Below are 18,567 nucleotides of genomic sequence, written 5' to 3'. Positions count from 1 at the left end.
GGGCTCTGGGGTGGGGCAGGGCTGGGGATGAGTTTGGGGTCCAGACAGGCTGCTCCGGGACAGGAGCCAGAGAGGAGGACTCCCCCCAGCCCTTTCCCTGCCGGCAGCAGCAAGCTCTGGGGGAGGAGCCCCCCTTTCCTGCCCCCACAGCAGCACACTCACCCCCACCACTGTCACTGCATGTGCTCCTAGGGCCCCTCTCAGGTCCAGGAATCTCCCTCACCTCCCCTGTGGTGGGTGCCGGGGGGTGCTGCGTGCGCCTCCTCCAGTGCTGTTGCCCCTGACTGTAGCCAGCATGGGGCAGGAGCGGTGACTGCAGGGGGGGGGGGCCTGTGCTGCTGGAGGGTCCTGCCGGAAAAGGGAAGGGTCTGAGGGAGAAGGGCAGGCTCAGAGTCAGTCTGCCCTGGCAGTGGAGATGGGGGGCACTAGGACCCTGCGGCAGCAGTTGTTGCAGGGAGGCAGCAGGGAGCTGCTCTGCTCCGGGGCCGGGAAGGGTGGGGGGAAGCAAGTCGGGGTCGGGGGACACTCGGAGGAGGCGGGGGGGGGCACAGGTGGGGCTGGGGGGGAGATCACCTGGGTTATAAATATCTCCGTGCCAGCCGCCTTTTTTTTTCTTTCTCTCCACCACTTTCTGCTCCCTCCCGACTTTGTGTGCCCAAGGCAAGTGCCTCACTCACCTCGCCCTTGTTACGGCACTGGGTTTATGTATGCAACTCAAGGTGGGGGGCAGAGACAGGAGGTTTGCCATAGCTCCATCAGGAACCAAGAATAGTCGGGGGGTGGGAAGGTGACTAAGGTGAATCACTCAAATTGTAAACACCTCCAAGAGATACCACCCTTGGGGAGTCTTGCATATGCTGGTTCAAACTGGACTTCCCAGAGACCCACAAATAACTAAAGGGCTTTTGGCATAAAAAGGTTGTGTTTAAACTGACTCAGGACCTTCTTTCTGATCCAGCAAATGGACAGGTTCTGTCCAAATGATCATTTGCGGAAGGGTGGGAAAGACTTTGGCCTGCTAGGGCCCCTCAAGACTGATGAGTGACCTCTGATAAGCTTTTAGCATGCATACAGGAACTTCTGTTGTTTTTATATGCTTTTTCTCTGAAATGCTTTTAGCTGAAGAATAAATATGCTTCTTGGAAAGAGGTTGTGTGGTAACTTGTAACTGCTGGCAATACACTGTTCGTAGCTCTCGGAAAGAAAGCCAAGCACAGATGCTGGCCTTCAGGCAATCTGGCTTGCTTGGGATAGCCTAGTGTAAGGCAGGCAGTTGTGCAGCCTGAAAACCCCTGGTCGGGGGGTGGGGGGAAGGAGGGGAAGAAAGAGATGTGGATCTCCACCCCAGAGAAGTGGGAGCTGCAAAACTTAAGTTGGTGCCCTCGAGAGACTGTGAAGGGGGAACATAAGTGCTCTTTCCCTGAATCTGTGACAACAAGGCACAAAATTCAGGGGAGGACAGAATGTTGAGGAAGAAGAGGGAGTGATCAACATTACCAAAGACAACAGAAAGGTCAAGGTAGAGACACTGAGACATAGTAGAGCTAGGAAGAGTTGTCTGAGACTTTGGTAAATGCAGTTTAAGCAGAGTGAAAAACGTGAAAGCTGATTGGTATGAATCCCAGACTGAAGGTATGTCTACACTATGAAATTAGGTCGAATTTATAGAAGCCGGTTTTATAGATATCGGTTTTATTCAGTCGATTGTGTGTGTCCCCACATAAAATGCTCTAAGTGCATGAAATCAGCGGACCGCGTCCACAGTACCGAGGCTAGCGTCGACTTCTGGAGCGTTGCACTGTGAGTAGCTATCCCACAGTTCCCGCAGTCTCCGCCGCCCATTGGAATTCTGGGTTGAAATCCCAATGCCTGATGATGCAAAACAGTGTCGCGGGGGGTTCTGGGTACATGTCGTCAGGCCCCTCCCCCTCCGTCAGAGCCACGGCAGACAATTGATTCGCGCCTTTTTACCTGGGTTACCTGTGCAGACAACATACCACGGCAAGCATGGAGCCCGCTCAGCTCAGCTCAGCTCACCGTCACCATATGTCATCTGGGTGCCGGCAGACGTGGTACTGCATTGCTACACAGCAGCAGCTAATTGCCTTTTGGCAGTAGACGGTGCAGTATGACTGGTAGCCTTCATCGGCTATCTGGGTGCTGGCAGACGTGGGGCTGCATTGCTATACAGCAGCAGCCCCTTGCCTTTTGGCAGTAGATGGTGTATTAAGATTGGTATCCGTCATCGTCGTATTCCAGTTCAGTCAGAGGCACCTGGGCAGACATGCTTTGTCTCCTGGAGACAGTCCTATTGAACCGTCTTGACGATGATGGCTAGCAGTCGTAGTACAGTATCTTCTGCCAAGCACCCAGAAGATGCTGAGGGCTATCAGTCATGCTGCACCGTCTGCTGCCAGCTTAAGATGTAAAAAATAGATGTATTCATTTACTTCCCCCTCCCTCCGTGAAATCAACGGCCTGCTAAACCCAGGGGGGGCCATTCTGTGTGACAGTTGTTTGTGTTTCTCCCTGATGCACAGCCACCTTTGTTGATTTTAATTCCCTGTACCTGTACGCCATGTCGTCAGTCGCCCCTCCCTCCCTCCGTCAGTTTCACGCCTTTTTTCAGACCAGACGCCATAGCAGTGGGATCATGGAGCCCGCTCAGATCACCGCGGCAATTATGAGCACTATGAACACCACGCGCATTGTCCTGGAGTATATGCAGAGCCAGGACATGCCAAAGCAAAACCAGGACCAGCCGATAAGGCGATTGCAGCACGGCGACGAGAGTGATGAGGAAATTGATATGGACATAGCCCTCACACAAGGTACGGGCCCCAGCAATGTGCAAATCATGGTGTTACTGGGGCAGGTTCATGGCGTGGAACGCCAATTCTGGACCCGGGAAACAAGCACAGACTGGTGGGACCGCATCGTGTTGCAGGTGTGGGACGATTCCCAGTGGCTGCGAAACTTTCGCATGCATAAGGGCACTTTCATGGAACTTTGTGACTTGCTTTCCCCTGCCCTGAAGCGCCAGAATACCAGGATGAGAGCAGCCCTCACAGTTGAGAAGCGAGTGGAGATAGCCCTGTGGAAGCTTGCAACGCCAGACAGCTACCGGTCAGTCGGGAATCAATTTGGAATGGGCAAATCTACTGTGGGGGCTGCTGTGATCCAAGTTGCCAGGGCAATCAAAGACCTGGTGATATCAAGGGTAGTGACTCTGGGAAACGTGCAGGTCATAGTGGATGGCTTTGCTGCAATGGGATTCCCAAACTGTGGTGGGGCGATAGACGGAACCCATATCCCTATCTTGGCACCGGAGCACCAAGCCACCGAGTACATAAACCGCAAGGGGTACTTTTCAATGCTGCTGCAAGCCCTGGTGGATCACAAGGGACGTTTCACCAACATCAATTTGGGATGGCTGGGAAAGTTACATGATGCTCGCGTCTTCAGGCACTCTGGTCTGTTTCGAAAACTGGAGGAAGGGACTTTCTTCCCGGACCAGAAAATAACCGTTGGGGATGTTGAAATGCCTATCGTGATCCTTGGGGACCCAGCCTACCCCTTAATGCCATGGCTCATGAAGCCGTACACAGGCAGCCTGGACAGTAGTCAGGACCTGTTCAACTATAGGCTGAGCAAGTGCCGAATGGTGGTGGAATGTGCATTTGGACGTTTAAAAGCGCGCTGGCGCAGCTTACTGACTCGGATAGACCTCAGTGAAACCAATATCCCCATTGTTATTGCTGCTTGCTATGCACTCCACAATATCTGTGAGAGTAAGGGGAAGACATTTATGGCGGGGTGGGAGGTTGAGGCAAATCGCCTGGCCGCTGATTACGCGCAGCCAGACACCAGGGCGGTTAGAAGAGTATAGCAGGGCGCGGTGCGCATCAGAGAAGCTTTGAAAACCAGTTTTGTGACTGGCCAGGCTATGGTGTGAAACTTCTGTTTGTTTCCCCTTGATGAACCCTCCGCCCCGCCCCCCCGGTTCACTCTACTTCCCTGTAAACCAACCACCCCACCTTCCCCTCCCCCCTTCGAGCACCGCTTGCAGAGGCAATAAGGTCATCGTTACTTCTCATTCATGCATTCTTTATTAATTCATCACACAACTAGGGGGATAATTGCCAAGGTAGCCCGGGAGGGGTGGGGGAGGAGGGAAGGAAAAGGACACACTGCAGTTTAAAACTTTAAAACTTTAACACTTATTGAAGGCCAGCCTTCCGATGCTTGGGCAATCATCTGGGGTGGAGTGACTGGGTGGCCGGAGGCCCCCCCACCGTCTTCTTGGGCGTCTGGGTGAGGAGGCAATGGGACTTGGGGAGGAGGGCTGTTGGTTACACAGGGGCTGTAGCAGCGGTCTCTGCTCCTGCTGCCTTTCCTGCAGCTCAACCATACGCTGGAGCATATCAGTTTGATGCTCCAGCAGCTGGAGCATCGACTCTTGCCTTCGTCTGCAAGCTGACGCCACCTATCATCTTCAGCCCACCACTTGCTCTGTTCAGCCCGCGATTCATCCCGCCACCTCTCCTCTCGTTCAAATTGTGCTTTTTTGCACTCTGACATTGACTGCCCCCACGCATTCTGCTGTGCTCTTTCAGCGCGGGAGGACATCTGGAGCTCCATGAACATATCATCCCGAGTCCACCGTTTTCTCCTTCTAATCTTCGCTAGCCTTTGCGAAGGAGAAACATTTGCAGCTGGTGGAGGAGAAGGGAGAGGTGGTTAAAAAAGACACATTTTAGAGAACAATGGGTACACTCTTTCACGTTAAATTTTGCTGTTCACATTACACAGCACGTGTGCTTTCATTACAAGGTCGCATTTTTCCTCTTATATTGAGGGCCTGCCGGTTTGGTGTGAGAGATCACTCACGCAGTGCCAGGCAACAGAATTCGGCTTGCAGGCAGCCATGGTAAGCCAGTCTTTTGGCTTTTTTAACCTTCATAACATGTGGGAATGGTTTCAAACAGCAGCGCGCTCATTTCCCATACCAAGCACCAGTTGGGTTGGCCATTTAAAATGGGTTTGCAATGTAAAAGGAGGGGCTGGGGTTTCCGGGTTAACATGCAGCACAAACCCAACTACCCCCCCCCACACACACACCCAATTCTCTGGGATGATCACTTCACCCCTCCCCCCCACCATGTGGCTAACAGCCGGGAACATTTCTGTTCAGCCGAGCAGGAACGGGCACCTCTGAATGTCCCCTTAATAAAATCACCCCATTTCAACCAGGTGACCGTGAATGATATCACTCTCCTGAGGATAACAAAGAGAGATAAGGAATGGATGTTATCTGCATGCCAGCAAACACCAGGACCATACGCTGCCATGCTTTGTTATGCAATGATTCCAGACTACGTGCTACTGGCCTGGCGTGGTAAAGTGTCCTACCATGGCGGACGGGATAAGGCAGCCCTCCCCAGAAACCTTTTGCAAAGGCTTTGGGAGTACATGAAGGAGAGCTTTCTGGAGATGTCCCTGGAGGATTTCCGCTCCATCCCCATACACGTTAACAGACTTTTCCAGTAGCTGTACTGGCCGCGATTGCCAGGGCAAATTAATCATTAATCATTAAACACGCTTGCTTTTAAACCATGTGTAATATTTACAAAGGTACACTCACCAGAGGTCCTTTGTGTGCCCTCAGGGTCTGGGAGCACGCCTTGGGTGAGTTCGGGGGTTACTGGTTCCAGGTCCAGAGTGATAAACATATCCTGGGTGTTGGGGAAACCGGTTTCTCCGCTTCCTTACTGTGAGCTATCTTCATTGTCTTCATCATCATCATCTTCTGCGTACCCCGAACCCACTTCCCTGTTGCGTGTTTCTCCATTGACGGAGTCAAAGCACACGGTTGGGGTAGTGGTGGCTGCACCCCCTAGAATGGCATGCAGCTCTGCATAGAAGCGGCATGTTTGCGGCTCTGCCCCAGACCTTCCGTTTGCCTCTCTGGTTTTGTGGTAGGCTTGCCTTAGCTCCTTAATTTTCACGCAGCACTGCTGTGCGTCCCTGTTATGGCCTCTGTCCTTCATGGCCTTTGAGACCTTTTCTAATATTTTGCCATTTCGTTTACTGCTACGGAGTTCAGCTAGCACTGATTCGTCTCCCCATATGGCGAGCAGATCCCGTACCTCCCGTTCTGTCCACGCTGGAGCTCTTTTGCGATCCTGGGACTCCATTATGGTTACCTGTGCTGATGAGCTCTGCGGGGTCACCTGTGCTCTCCATGCTGGGCAAACAGGAAATGAAATTCAAAAGTTCTTTTCCTGTCTACCTGGTCAGTGCATCTGAGTTGAGAGTGCTGTCCAGAGCGGTCACAATGAAGCACTGTGGGATACCTCCCGGAGGCCAATAACGTCGAATTCCGTCCACACTACCCCAAATCCGACCCGCAAAGGCCAATTTTAGCGCTAATCCCCTCGTCGGAGGTAGAGGAAAGAAACCGGTTTAAAGGGCCATTTAAGTCGAAAGAAAGGGCTTCGTCGTGTGGACGTGTCCAGGCTTAATTCGATTTAACGCTGCTAAAGTCGACCTAAACTCGTAGTGTAGACCAGGCCTCGGTTAAAGGAGAGTAAATTGATCCAGTTGTTGTAAACAATCAATAGTCAAAGACAAGTAGAATGGTCAGATTTGAGTCTTTTGAAAAAGAGGGATACTACTAGGGCATTTTTGAGGGGGAAAGAGGTTGACCCTAATTATATGCATTATGAATTCTTACTGAGGCATTGAGCTAATGTGCATGCATATTTAAATCAGGAGACTGACAACAAGTGATGCAGTATGAACAGGGTCTAGAAGAGATGATGTCTAGACTGTGGGAGTTGCGAGCAAGGATTCCCACAGAGGGCAGTTGAGAAGAGGAAATGCTACTGGGGGAGGGGAAGCAGTAGGCTGGCATGAAGTTGGGGTAGGCTGGCCAGCCAGCTGGCCAATTAAATTGAATCTGGGACAAAATTGGCCTCAGTAATATCAGCCACGAAACCTGTACTGTTCCTAAAAACCGGAACAATCTTGGCAAAGTGTCACGGTCAGTTCACCCTAGTTATATAACCAATATAGTATTTTGGTATAGATATTGGACTTGACTTGAATTTTCTTGGCTGTAAATGCAATTACCTTGGACATGCCTATTAAATAATATGGACTAGATGACCTCTTGAACTCCCTTCCAGCCCTACATTTCTCTGTTTCTGCGTGCAGATGGTATTTTGAATTCCCTCTTTTCATTGTTTTACCACAAGAAATGCCTATTTACTGTGCCCAGAATCCTTTGAAGGAAGTTTTGGGAGTGGAATGTTAGCTCCACACCTCATCTTATGAAAATTCCACAAGACTGCAAGATATTACCTTGCAATAGGAAATCCCATCAAAGTTCACCATTAGTCATTTTAGAGATTGTCCACTATAAGGAGTATGCATGTTTGGATAGGGCTGGAAGATTAGACAGGTTGGCATTCTCCATTGGTCGGGTACTTAGCATGAAGCTATAATCCCCATCTCCAGAAAATCTAAAACTTCATTGTGAGCTCTGTTTAGTTTGCTTGGATATTGCAGCTGACAGTTTCATCTGTCAAAATTTCAGAGCAGTACCTACATTACTTATGCACAGTTAGGTGATGTCAGTACCCTATTTAACTCAGTTTCCTGAATTATTTAGTTCGAGATTGATCTATCTGTCTGTCTGTCAATCAGTTTGATTGTAGGGTTTTATACCACTGGCTGCAAAACTACTGCACCTCTGACCCCTTCTCTGGCCGCTCATTGCACCACTCTCTAGCATGAGGCCTTGTGCCTTTACCTCCCTGGAGTAGAATCACACATTTCTTCCACTCTTAGATCAGGTGGTTGAGTCTCCCACTCTGTGGATGAACCAAGCTTACCCTCAGCTGGTTGTACGGGACTTGGTACCTGCAGCTCTTCCCTTTGGAAACTTTTGGCCAGCATTGAATAGTGACCACAAACTGCCTTCTTAAAACAAAGTATTGTTTAATCTTAACAGCAGAAATAAGGCAAAATATAAAAGTAGAGGCTTTTAAAACAATAAACAGTCTATACACGTGCCTAAAGGTTGAGGCAGGCCTGTCTTACCCCAGATCATTGGCCTCTGAGGCTCAATCAGTTCCCCTACAGTCACTGTTTGCCTTGTCCTTGAGGGCCTGTCTTTTAATCTTGCCAAAGTTCCTTGTTCCAGTATTCATGGGCTTGGGTCCCCATGTGGTTACAAGCTGGGACACCGCCACCCTTTTGTCAAGCTAGACTGTTGAGCTCAGCTGGGTGTCAGACGTAAAACTTCAAAGTGAATTGCCCCTGCATTGTCACTTATGTATCAGTAAATGGGTGGCTATCTGAAGCAATTGTCCTTTTCCCAGCTTATATCCAGACAACCCCTACTTGAATTCCTCTTGTATTTATACACTAACCCCCACTTACAACAGATGAACAGAAAGACCGTATATAATATTCATCAGTTATTACAGATCATCTCCAAACCCACCACACTCATTACCATGTTACCTGAATGCCTTCCATTTATTCCAATAGTAATAGCAAAGTCATTAGCGGACTTTGTGGAATCATAAGGTCTCTGTCACTTTTCCCTTTCAATGGTAAAAATTCTGATTGGGGTGAGGATTTTGTTTCTGATTTTTTTTATATGTTATTAATTCCTCTTTTTGTGTTGTGGCTGGCAGTGCTTTATTTGGTACAAGAAGGTGGCAGTGTTATAAGTGTCAGACTTATAGTGTACAAGCTTTTTCAGCCAAGAAGGTTTTGCAGCATTTCCTAAAGATGATCAGATTCTGGATCCGCTTAACCTCCTCTGGATGTTTGTTCCATTCCTATATTACATATTTTAGCATATACTTTGTGTGTTTGTGTAATCTGCTTTGTCATCAGCCCAAGGTCATTTCACCTTTGGTTTTTTACATGATTTTTTTAGATGGCCTAAAAAGGTGATTCTCTATGTCTAATATTTAGGATGTAAGTCATATGTATTGCATATTACGATGTAAACAAAGACTAAGAAAGACAAGTTTTCTGCCAGGCTATTACATTTTATCTTTTACCTTTTCCACGTGCAAAAAATAAGAGTATTAGCTTGCAAGTTCATGTTTACTTATAATGTTTGCCTGTTATGTTTTGATGTTTAGGAACTTTGAACCAAAAGAACTGGGGGAAGAAATATCCAGCATGCAATGGTGCCAAACAATCTCCTATTAATATTGATGAAGATCTTACCCAAGTAAATGTAAATCTCAAAAAACTTAAATTCCAAGGTTGGGAAAAGGAAACTTCAGAAGACACTTTCATTCACAATACTGGCAAAACAGGTAAAATGTCCGATTTCATGTTTTGAGTTAATTGGGCGTCATGAAACTGAAATGTGGTGGATAGCTGAGGTTTTTTAATTATGGTTTTTTGTTTTTGTTTTTTGGGGGTTTTTTTGTTTTAGCCTCTGCATTTTGGATTTTAGCGATTAGCCAAAGGCCAGGTGGTGATAGCAGCCAAGCGTAATAGAAAGCCACTAAAATAAAGAAAACAAATGGAAATTATGTGCACGGTTAGAAATAGCCAAAGCAATCACATCATTAGTATCATCCCATAATGAGTGCTTATTGAAGCTAAATAATAATTTAGCATTTGCCACAAAATAATAATTACTACTACTAATGCCTGTTCTTGGAAGATGCAATTAAGATACAAAAAATCATTTTTAATGTATCATGAATAATCACCCAATCACCAGTAAGTAGTTCATAGGATTACTTAGTGATTACTGAGCCAAGGTTGCTATTTGGATCTAGTGCTGTAGTTATCAAAAGCTGTTTGGCTGTTGGAGAAGCGGGGGATGGTCTTTTGTTTCAGGCACAGGATTTGGAGTAAGGACATTTAGGTTCTATTCTTGGCTCTGCCATATACTTCCTGTATAATCCTGGACAAGTCATTTAACTCCCCTGTGCCTCCATTTCCCTATCTGTAAATTAGGCAAATAGTTCTTCCCTACCTTACAGGAATGTTCTGAGGATAAATTCTTTAATGCTCAAAAAAGTGAATTGAGATCCTCCTCCATTGTTGAAGTTCAAAATATTTGAAAGGAGCAGCATGGCACTCCAGCCAAACCTCCTTCAGCTTTCTTCATGGCACTGAGTGAGGGAATCTAGGAAACTGAGAATCCACTGCTCTTATGTGTGACAAGAAGAGAGTACAGTACCGATCATCTAGTCCATCCCTCTGCCCATGTAGGATTGTTCTCCACAACATATCTGTGTTCAGCTCTTTTTCCAGTTTATTTGTAATTATCTGCAGGGACAGAGCTTCCACCACATCCTTTGGGAGACTATTCCACAACCTTGTATATCTCACAGTCAGGAAATTCTTCCTGGTATCTAGCCTACATTTTCCTTTCCTTTGGCCACATCTACATGAAAAGTGAAAGTTAAAGCGCCTTAACCACTCCCACCCTCCATCCCATCCCCCACCCCGGGAGGAGACTGTCGTTCAGGAGTAAAGTGCCCTTAATCTGTTGTCACTTTATCCTCCTCCAAGGAGTGTCCTATGTCCTAGTGTAGACAAGCCCTAAGTGTTACCTCATTATTTCTAGTTAACCCCCTTCTACCATGCTCAATAAATTCTTTCTCTCCATTCCCATTTGCATTATCAACACATCCACTCTCCGGAAGGTCTATATCCTAGGATTGCAAAGATAGGACATTAGGGTTTTGTTTTCTTTCCTTAGAAGGAGGGCTTCACTGGTAGGCCAGCTTTCTTGAGCTTTCGTTTAATGTAAGACTATGACAGGTTTCAGATGAATTACAAAACAATGGATTATGAGAGTGCATTAAAGTAATTCAGCTCCCCATATGTCTATTTTATTAATCAAAGTTTGAAATGAAGTAAAATACATTTCATTTTGTTATTAGCAGCTATAAATCTCCCAAATGGTTTTCTTTCTTAGCTGAATAATCCACATTCTGTCAAGCTGTTGATGAAATGTAAGGAGAACCACCATATGTTCACCTTTTAGCTAGTAATGTTGATGTATTTGAATTTCAAATGCACAGACATGCTCATTGACCATTCTTTTTTTCTCTTTAGTGGAAATTAACCTGACAAATGATTATTATGTCAGCGGAGGTGGCTTAGAAACAGTATTTAAAGCAAGCAAGATAACTTTTCACTGGGGAAAATGCAATATATCATCAGATGGATCGGAACATAGTTTAGAAGGACAAAAATTTCCTCTTGAGGTAATGAATTGTAATAGACTCAATACTGTACAGTCCTGCAGATAATCAAGTTATTTGTTAAAGATGTTAATTTATCATTTGATTAGGGTACATTGTGTGTATATAATCCTCCTTCAAATCCAAATGAGTAATATTTAAATGTTATGTTTGCAAATATGAATCAAGGCCTGACCCAAAGCACATGTAAGTTTTGCCACTGACTACAGTAGCCTCTGAATGAGGTGCTTCCTGTACAGTTGTATTTAGTTTGCCATTCTGAAAATGAAGTGTGCATTTTCAAATTCAGAATTACTCAGGAGAGATGAGCACAAATCTTGGTATCAAATACAGGGTCTAATCCTGCAAACTGAATATAGGCCCAATTGCCACAGATGATCAAATACCTGAGAGTTACAGTAAACTCCATGGACCCATTCATAGTCTATTATAATAAGTTACAAAACAGTATATATCTCTGAGGGGACAAATGGAGGGATGGGGTTGCTGGGGTCCTCTCTTCCTCTCTTCTCCCCAGTTCCATGGAGAACAGTTAGGCACAAACTTTTACTGTGGCCAGTGCGGTCCATTCAGTCTTCTTGACTTCATGACCCATTTGGACTTGCCATTCAAGCTCCTACCTTATATCTTCCATCCTGCCAGGACTAGGGATGCCATATTTAAACAGTGAAAAAAGAGGACACTCCACGGGGGCCCCGGGCCCCGCCCCCAACTCCGCCCCTTCCCCACCCCCATTCCAACCCCTTCCCCAAAGTCCCCGCCACAACTCCGCCCCCTCCCCTGAGCACCTGCATTCCCCCTCCTCCCTCCCACCCCCTGGGCTCCGGCTGCTGCTGCGCTGGGGAAGTTGCTTCGGCAGCAACTTGAACGTGAAGCCGGTAGCGCTCGGGCAAAAGACGCTTGGGGGACCCCGAGTGCGAGTGGCTGCAGCAAAACTAACAACTCCCCCGATCTGCGGGGGCACAGAGGCGGCGGGCGGCATCCGAGCGCCCAGCCGCCTCCTCCCCGGGCTCCGGCTGCTGCTGCGCTGGGGAAGTTGCTTCGGCCCCCGCCGCGGTGGAGAGCGGCGGAAGCCGGGAAAGTTGGAGCCTGGGGAGGAGGCGGCTGCGCGCTCGGATGCCACCGCCTCCGTGACCCGGCAGATCGGGGGAGTTGTTAGTTTTGGCTTTGTTGCAGCCACTCACATTCGGGGTCCCCTTACCATGCCTCCCTATTTTCCCGGACATGTTCAGCTTTTTGGAAATTCCTCCCGGACAGGGATTTGAGGACGAAAAAGCCGGACATGTCCGGGAAAATCCGGATGTATGGTAACCCTAGCCAGGACATCAGGGAGCAAAGCCTCCTCTGAAAACATCCCATGGGAAGAGGGGTGGAGTCACAAACTCTGCCCCAAGGTTGGGAGCCAGGTTTTGGTTGACCATGGAGCTACCCCTGTGGTGGAAGAGTGAGGGTATGAGGATGTGTAGAGCCTGATGCAAGCATACAGTTCCAGCTGACTCCAGGCTGCAGAAGAGACAGGATCAAAGACTTGGTTGTATTACCAATACATCTCTACTTTTAGTTTGGGGGTAGATACAGTGGGTAAAATCCTGACCTCCTGAAGTTTTGCCATTGGCTTCACCAAGTAAGTTTTCAGGCAATGGATGAGAGAACTACAGAAGAAGCATTTATTAGAATTAAAGTTTGTTACTGTTTCAAGATTTTTCTCAGCGTAGGAATATCTGAAATAAATAATTGTATTGTTTAAATTCTTTTAAAGATTTTTTTCTATCATGTAATGTAAACCTCTGAAAATTGAAGATCTAATCTTTATATTTACAGATGCAAATCTACTGCTACGATGCAGATCAGTTTACAAATTTTGAGGAGGCAATTAAAGGAAATGGGAAGTTAAGAGCTTTATCAATTTTATTTGAGGTAACCATTTTGTATATCTGTGGCGTTAACTTTGCTTTGAAATATAGCAAATATCCAATCTGAAGCTAAATGGTTCTGGTATATAATAAGCCCATTAATATATATTTCTAATTTATTTTGAACAAAAAACAATTTGGCAAATATGTGTGATTACTCTTCTTTAAATCCTCTGTTGCCGGCTCAGCTAACTTATAACTTTCATTTTTTTTATTTAAACTCTGTTTTTAATAAAATATACAATTTCTCTTTAACAGGTTGGCCTGGAAGATAATATGGATTATAATGCAATCATCAAAGGAGTAGATAGTGTTAGCCGGTTTGGTGAGTTTATCTTCTTGCTTGATTGGTTATTGGTTGGGCCAAATTCTGCTTTTGAATGTGCATGCAAAACTTATTGAAGCTATTGGGAACCATGAACCTCCCAAAGCTGGATTTGGTCACTTTTGTTAAAACCAAAATAAAAAAATGGCACAAATTGGTTATATTTCCCTCAAAAATTATTACTTGAAAAAACTGGAAAAACCTGAGTCACAAAGTGAAACATTTAATTTTTCCAAGGCCTTTGCCACACTTTCGGTGTTTGGTCAAGAGAAATTACCAATTTATTCATTAAGGTTTCTTAGTCGTACATATCTGAGTTTTCTGTGCAATTCGTAGGACAAATACAACTATTGTAGCAAACAAAGATCTGTCTTACAAGTCTAGTTCTGGGAACAGAGTGAGATTTTATGAATGTCAGTATTCAATAGTCAGGGGGCTATATTCCACTTTCAGTGACACTGGTGTCAATCTGAAATAACTCAGTCAGTTTCCATGAAATTACTTTATATTTACACTGGTGTCATTCAGAGCAGATTTCGACTCAGTGTGTGAATGCTTTGCTTTTTAAAAAAGTGTCTATTCATTTACATCAGAGCATGCTGAGTAGATGATGGTGCATCAGGAGACCTTTTTTCTGTTACTTACGCTGTCTCACTGCGGCCCCAATTGAGGAAAGCATTTAAGCACATGAGTGAGGATTCTTTCCTAAATCAGGGCCAATGACCTTGGGTAAGTAATCAAGCCCTGGTCTACACCTAAAACTTAGATCAAACTAGCTATGTCGCTCAGTGAAAAATTTCATGCCCTGAGTGCCATAGTTAGGTTCACCTAACCCCTGGTGTAGACTGAGCTAGGTCGATGAAAGTATTCTTCCGTTGACCTAGCTACTGCCTCTGGGAGAGGAAGATTACTGACATTGACCGAAAAAACCCTTGTGTCAATGTAGGAAGTTTATATGCTACACCACTACAGCTATAGCACTGTAGCTGTGCTGTTGCAGCAGCTTTAGTGTAGATATATCCTCACCCCGCCTGGCTCATCAGTTTCTCTGTCTATAAAATGGGGATAAAAATACCTACCTTTTGTAAAAAGTCCTCTGAAATATATGGATTTAAAATGTAAAGTATTGATTATTTATTCTGATTAGTTATTATAGGATGTGTGTCATAAACATTTCAAACATTTTAAAATGGAAGCAGATATCTGTCTCCAACAGACACAAACAAAACAAGGTGATGGAACTTTCGTAGCTTATAAGGACAAGGAGAATTGTGTAAATCAGCTAGGATTCATTATTACAACTGGTCAAAACTCACCAAAATTTCTCAGAAGTGAGAAATCCTACTTTGAAATCTGGTTTTGTTCTGAGTCGGACCAAAGATAAATTTTTCAAAAATTTCTCTCAAACTGGAAATCATGAAAAAAAATCATTTGGAAACCACTGACACATGATGGTTCTGAAAGGAAATATGCTCCCTGGGACAGGTAGCCGCTGACTGAAATTAACATTCATGTCAGTTTCAGTCAGCAGCTTCCCATGATCCCAGGATCTGCAAATCCAGGCACGGAGACCCCTGGTCTTCCAGACTCCTGGTCCAACTTGGGAATCAGCAGCATGGTGTGCCAGCTGACCTGGGAGTCTGGAAGCCCTGGGGTCACCGCCCAAGGAGAGTCTACATAGCAGGGCAGTCCCAGAGCCATGGACCCTGGAAGCCCATCTCAAGACTTCAAGACTCCTGGCTGTACGGCAGAGAGTCTGGAAGCCTTGAGAGCCCCAGCCCAAGCTGTAGTTCTATGTTCCCTGCTGCAGAGACAGGAGCCAAGCACTGGTTAGACGTGGGGCTCCTAGGGCTTCAGTATTCCCTGTTGTGAAGCGAGGATCCTAGACTCTGAGGGTATGTCTAGAGCCCTGCGCGGATACAAAAATTTGGATCTGCATCTGATCTGCATCCGTGGTAATTACATTGTATCCAATCTGCAATCCACACTCCACCTTTTATCCACACCAACACCTTCTACAGCAGGGGTTCTCAACCGGGCGCCCGTGGCCCTTTGGAGGGCTGTGAGCCAGTTTCAAGGGGTCCATGAGCCCCATGGTGCCGGAGCCCTGAGCCCCAGCGCCCCTCTACAGGTCTGAAGTCCAGAATCCCAGCGCCCCAAGCCCTGGTGCCCCCTAGGGGGCTACAGCCGAGAGCTCCTCCCTCCCCCTCAGGGCTCTGGGCTTTAGCCCTGTCGGGGGCACCAGAGCTCAATGTTTTAGCCCTGCTGGGAGCACTGGGACTTCAGGCTTCAAACCCCGTCCCCCTCCGCCGCCCTGGGGGGGGTACCAGACTCAGAGCTCCAGGCTTTAGCCTTGTGGGGGGCACTGTGACTCGGGGCTTTGCCTTAGCTCTGCCAGGGGCTTTTGGGAGTCTGGGCTTTAGCCCCATGGGGGGCACAAGGGCTTGGGGCTTCAGCTCCACTGGTCTCTGGGCTTCAGCCCTGTGGGTGGAACCTCTGAAACCGCGACCCTACAAGGGGCCACGAATCCCTGGTTGAGAACTGCTGCTGAGCTAGAGCCCGGGGCAGGTAAAAAAAATTTGGATCCACTTCCGATCCAAGAAGATAAGCAATATGACCACATCCACGGATGCAGATATCCATGGATATAAAGCAGATACCTGTGGATTTGCAGGGATCTACGTATGTCTACACTGCAATAAGAGACCTGCATCAGCGAATCTCAGAGGCTGGGCCAACTGATTTGGGCTTGCATATGGGACTAAAAATAGCACTGTTGATGTTTGGACTCAGGGTGGAGCCCGGGTTCTGAAACCTGGGAGCGGGGAGGCTCTCAGAGCCCAAGTAGGAATGTGTACCCTGCTATTTTTAGCCCCACAGCACCAGCTCTGTGAGCCCTGGTCAGTTGACCTGGGCTCTGAGACTCACTGCCACATTTCTTTCTTTCTTTCTTTCTTTCTTTCTTTTTTTCTAACAATGTAGATGTACCCTCAGAACTGCAACTAGAGCCTGGGTTTCCAGGGCTGCCAGGCTCCCAGCTCCACATCAAGGAGCCTGGAAGACCTGGATGCCCTAGCATGACATGACTGCGCCAGAACAGGGAAGCCCAGCGTCCACAGTAGCTGGCCTTGTGAGCAGGCAGGGAAGTGTTTCCATTGTAATCTTGCTTGTAAGTCAATGAAAGTTTGTCAAACCTGACTTGCTTTCGCAAGACATTTCAGGTTTGATGAACTGGCACTTTCTGACAAAGCTGTGTTTCATCAAAAAATTTCTGACCAGCCCTATTCATTAGTTTTAGATGCCATGCTTACACGAGACACCTGAAGGGAAATTGTAACCCATCAAGGTGAACATCATCCAACAACCTTGCTGAGGAGCTGTAAAGTCAAGAGCAGCAGGTGTCAAGCTACATGACACTTTAATGATGAACAGAACATGCTTTATTTGAATAGATCTAAGTGAGCTCACAAAATTCAGACCAAGACTAATTCAGATGGTTTATACTGGAGAAAGATGTATAGTACATCAGCTGTCCTTGTAAATCATATCTTATATTTTGTATATTAAAATGAGAGTTGATGAGTTCTCAGGCTCTAGAGTGGAAGTATTCTCAGTTTCTTCCCAGGCTAACATTCTGGGAATAGAAACCAGTCCTGTTACTATCTGACATAGGACATTTTCTCTTGAAACTTTTCAGATGTTTAGTTTTATAGTCTAGACTGTGAAACAGAACACAAGTTGTTACTAACATCCAAAGTTCCACAAGCTATTGAAGAACCTTCTAGCAAAGGAAGTTATCTTATCAGGACGCTTGCTGTAAATGTCAGGTTTGATATCCTGATGCTCACAACTACAAAAGGGTTTGTGAAGATAGAATTATTTTACTAGATATAAACTAGATTGTTAGGGTGGCTGCAATCTGAAGGTGCCTAGGAGGTTGACAGAATACTACAGTTAGGTGGAAATATTTTGCTCAACACTGTTAAATGTTCCCCTGTCATCAGATGTGGACAAGAACAAGTCATTTTGAAAGAAAAGATGATTTCTAAGACTTGACTCAGCAGAACAACTGTGATTCTGTGTAATAAAATGGCCAACAGTTTATAGCGGAATGTTAAGGTGACACTAAATGGGGATGAGTTACAAACATCACTGAGGATAGATATAATGCAAAGGGATATGACTAGGTTAGAAATACATGCATGTGAGGAAAATAATTTGGAATGGATATTTATTGAGAGAGGGAAGTTTACAAAGCAGTAACATTGAAATGAACCTAGGGATGATAACAAACAGCAAATTATATAGACATGAGTCAGATTTTATTTAAAATCGCATCTAAAAGGAGCAGTGGTATTTTAGATAAACACAATCATCCTCTCATGGAAGTGGGATTGTCCAAAAGCTGGTAAATTCCCCCACTTGAGGAAGCTGGTATAATCTCTGCCAGTTCCTCTGACGGGCTCCTGCTACCTCACCAGCTGAATCTCAGTTAATTCATCCTCATTCAAGCCCCAATCCCTGGCAAGATACCAGGGAAGTGGATGAACTGCACCAGCCATACATTTACACGTGTGACTAAATGTGTAAGTGGGGTTTTTCCATGCTCTTCAGTGAGTGCAAAGCATCTAAGTGAACTGAAATGTTTCTCCTCCCCCCTCTGATATGTGTGTATGCAAAGAAGAGTAAGGGCTTCTCTACACTTGAAACACTACAGCGGCATAGCTCCAGCACTTCAGTATAGACACTACCTACACAAATAGGAGGGGTTCTCCCATCGGCATAGGTAATCCACCTCCCTGGCAGGCAGTAGCTAGGCTGATAGAAAAATTCTTCTGTTGACCTAACGCTGTCTACTCCAGGGGGTTAGGTCAGTATAGCTACATCTCTCATGGGTGTGAAGTGTTCATACCCTAAGGGCATGGCTATACTTACAGACGTAGAGCGCTTTGAATTAAACCAGCCTTCGTAGAGCGCAGTAGGGAACGCACTGTAGTCTGTCCACACTGACAGCTGCCAGCGCACTGGCATGGCCACATTAGCAGCTCTTGCAATGGCCACAGAGAGC

At 46.2% G+C, this 18,567-nt stretch overlaps 1 protein-coding gene across 3 annotated transcripts in view; it reads left to right on the top strand.

Annotated features, from left to right (window-relative positions):
* Positions 1 to 18,567, top strand: part of PTPRZ1 (protein tyrosine phosphatase receptor type Z1) — a 193,431-nt gene that overhangs the window by 89,972 nt on the left and 84,892 nt on the right. For all 3 annotated transcript variants that reach the window (XM_026648720.1, XM_026648718.1, XM_026648717.1), the window contains exons 3-6: positions 9,168 to 9,347; positions 11,113 to 11,264; positions 13,083 to 13,178; positions 13,433 to 13,499. In XM_026648720.1, coding sequence (XP_026504505.1) covers positions 9,168 to 9,347; positions 11,113 to 11,264; positions 13,083 to 13,178; positions 13,433 to 13,499 — 495 coding nt within the window. The remainder of the gene's footprint in view (positions 1 to 9,167; positions 9,348 to 11,112; positions 11,265 to 13,082; positions 13,179 to 13,432; positions 13,500 to 18,567) is intronic.

Source organism: Terrapene carolina, unplaced genomic scaffold, assembly GCF_002925995.2.
Source record: "Terrapene carolina triunguis isolate 2854851 unplaced genomic scaffold, T_m_triunguis-2.0 Scaffold68, whole genome shotgun sequence".
NCBI classification, from domain to species: domain Eukaryota; kingdom Metazoa; phylum Chordata; order Testudines; family Emydidae; genus Terrapene; species Terrapene triunguis.
The sequence above is the reverse complement of the archived record's forward strand: the minus strand, read 5'-3'. Positions and strand labels throughout refer to the sequence as shown.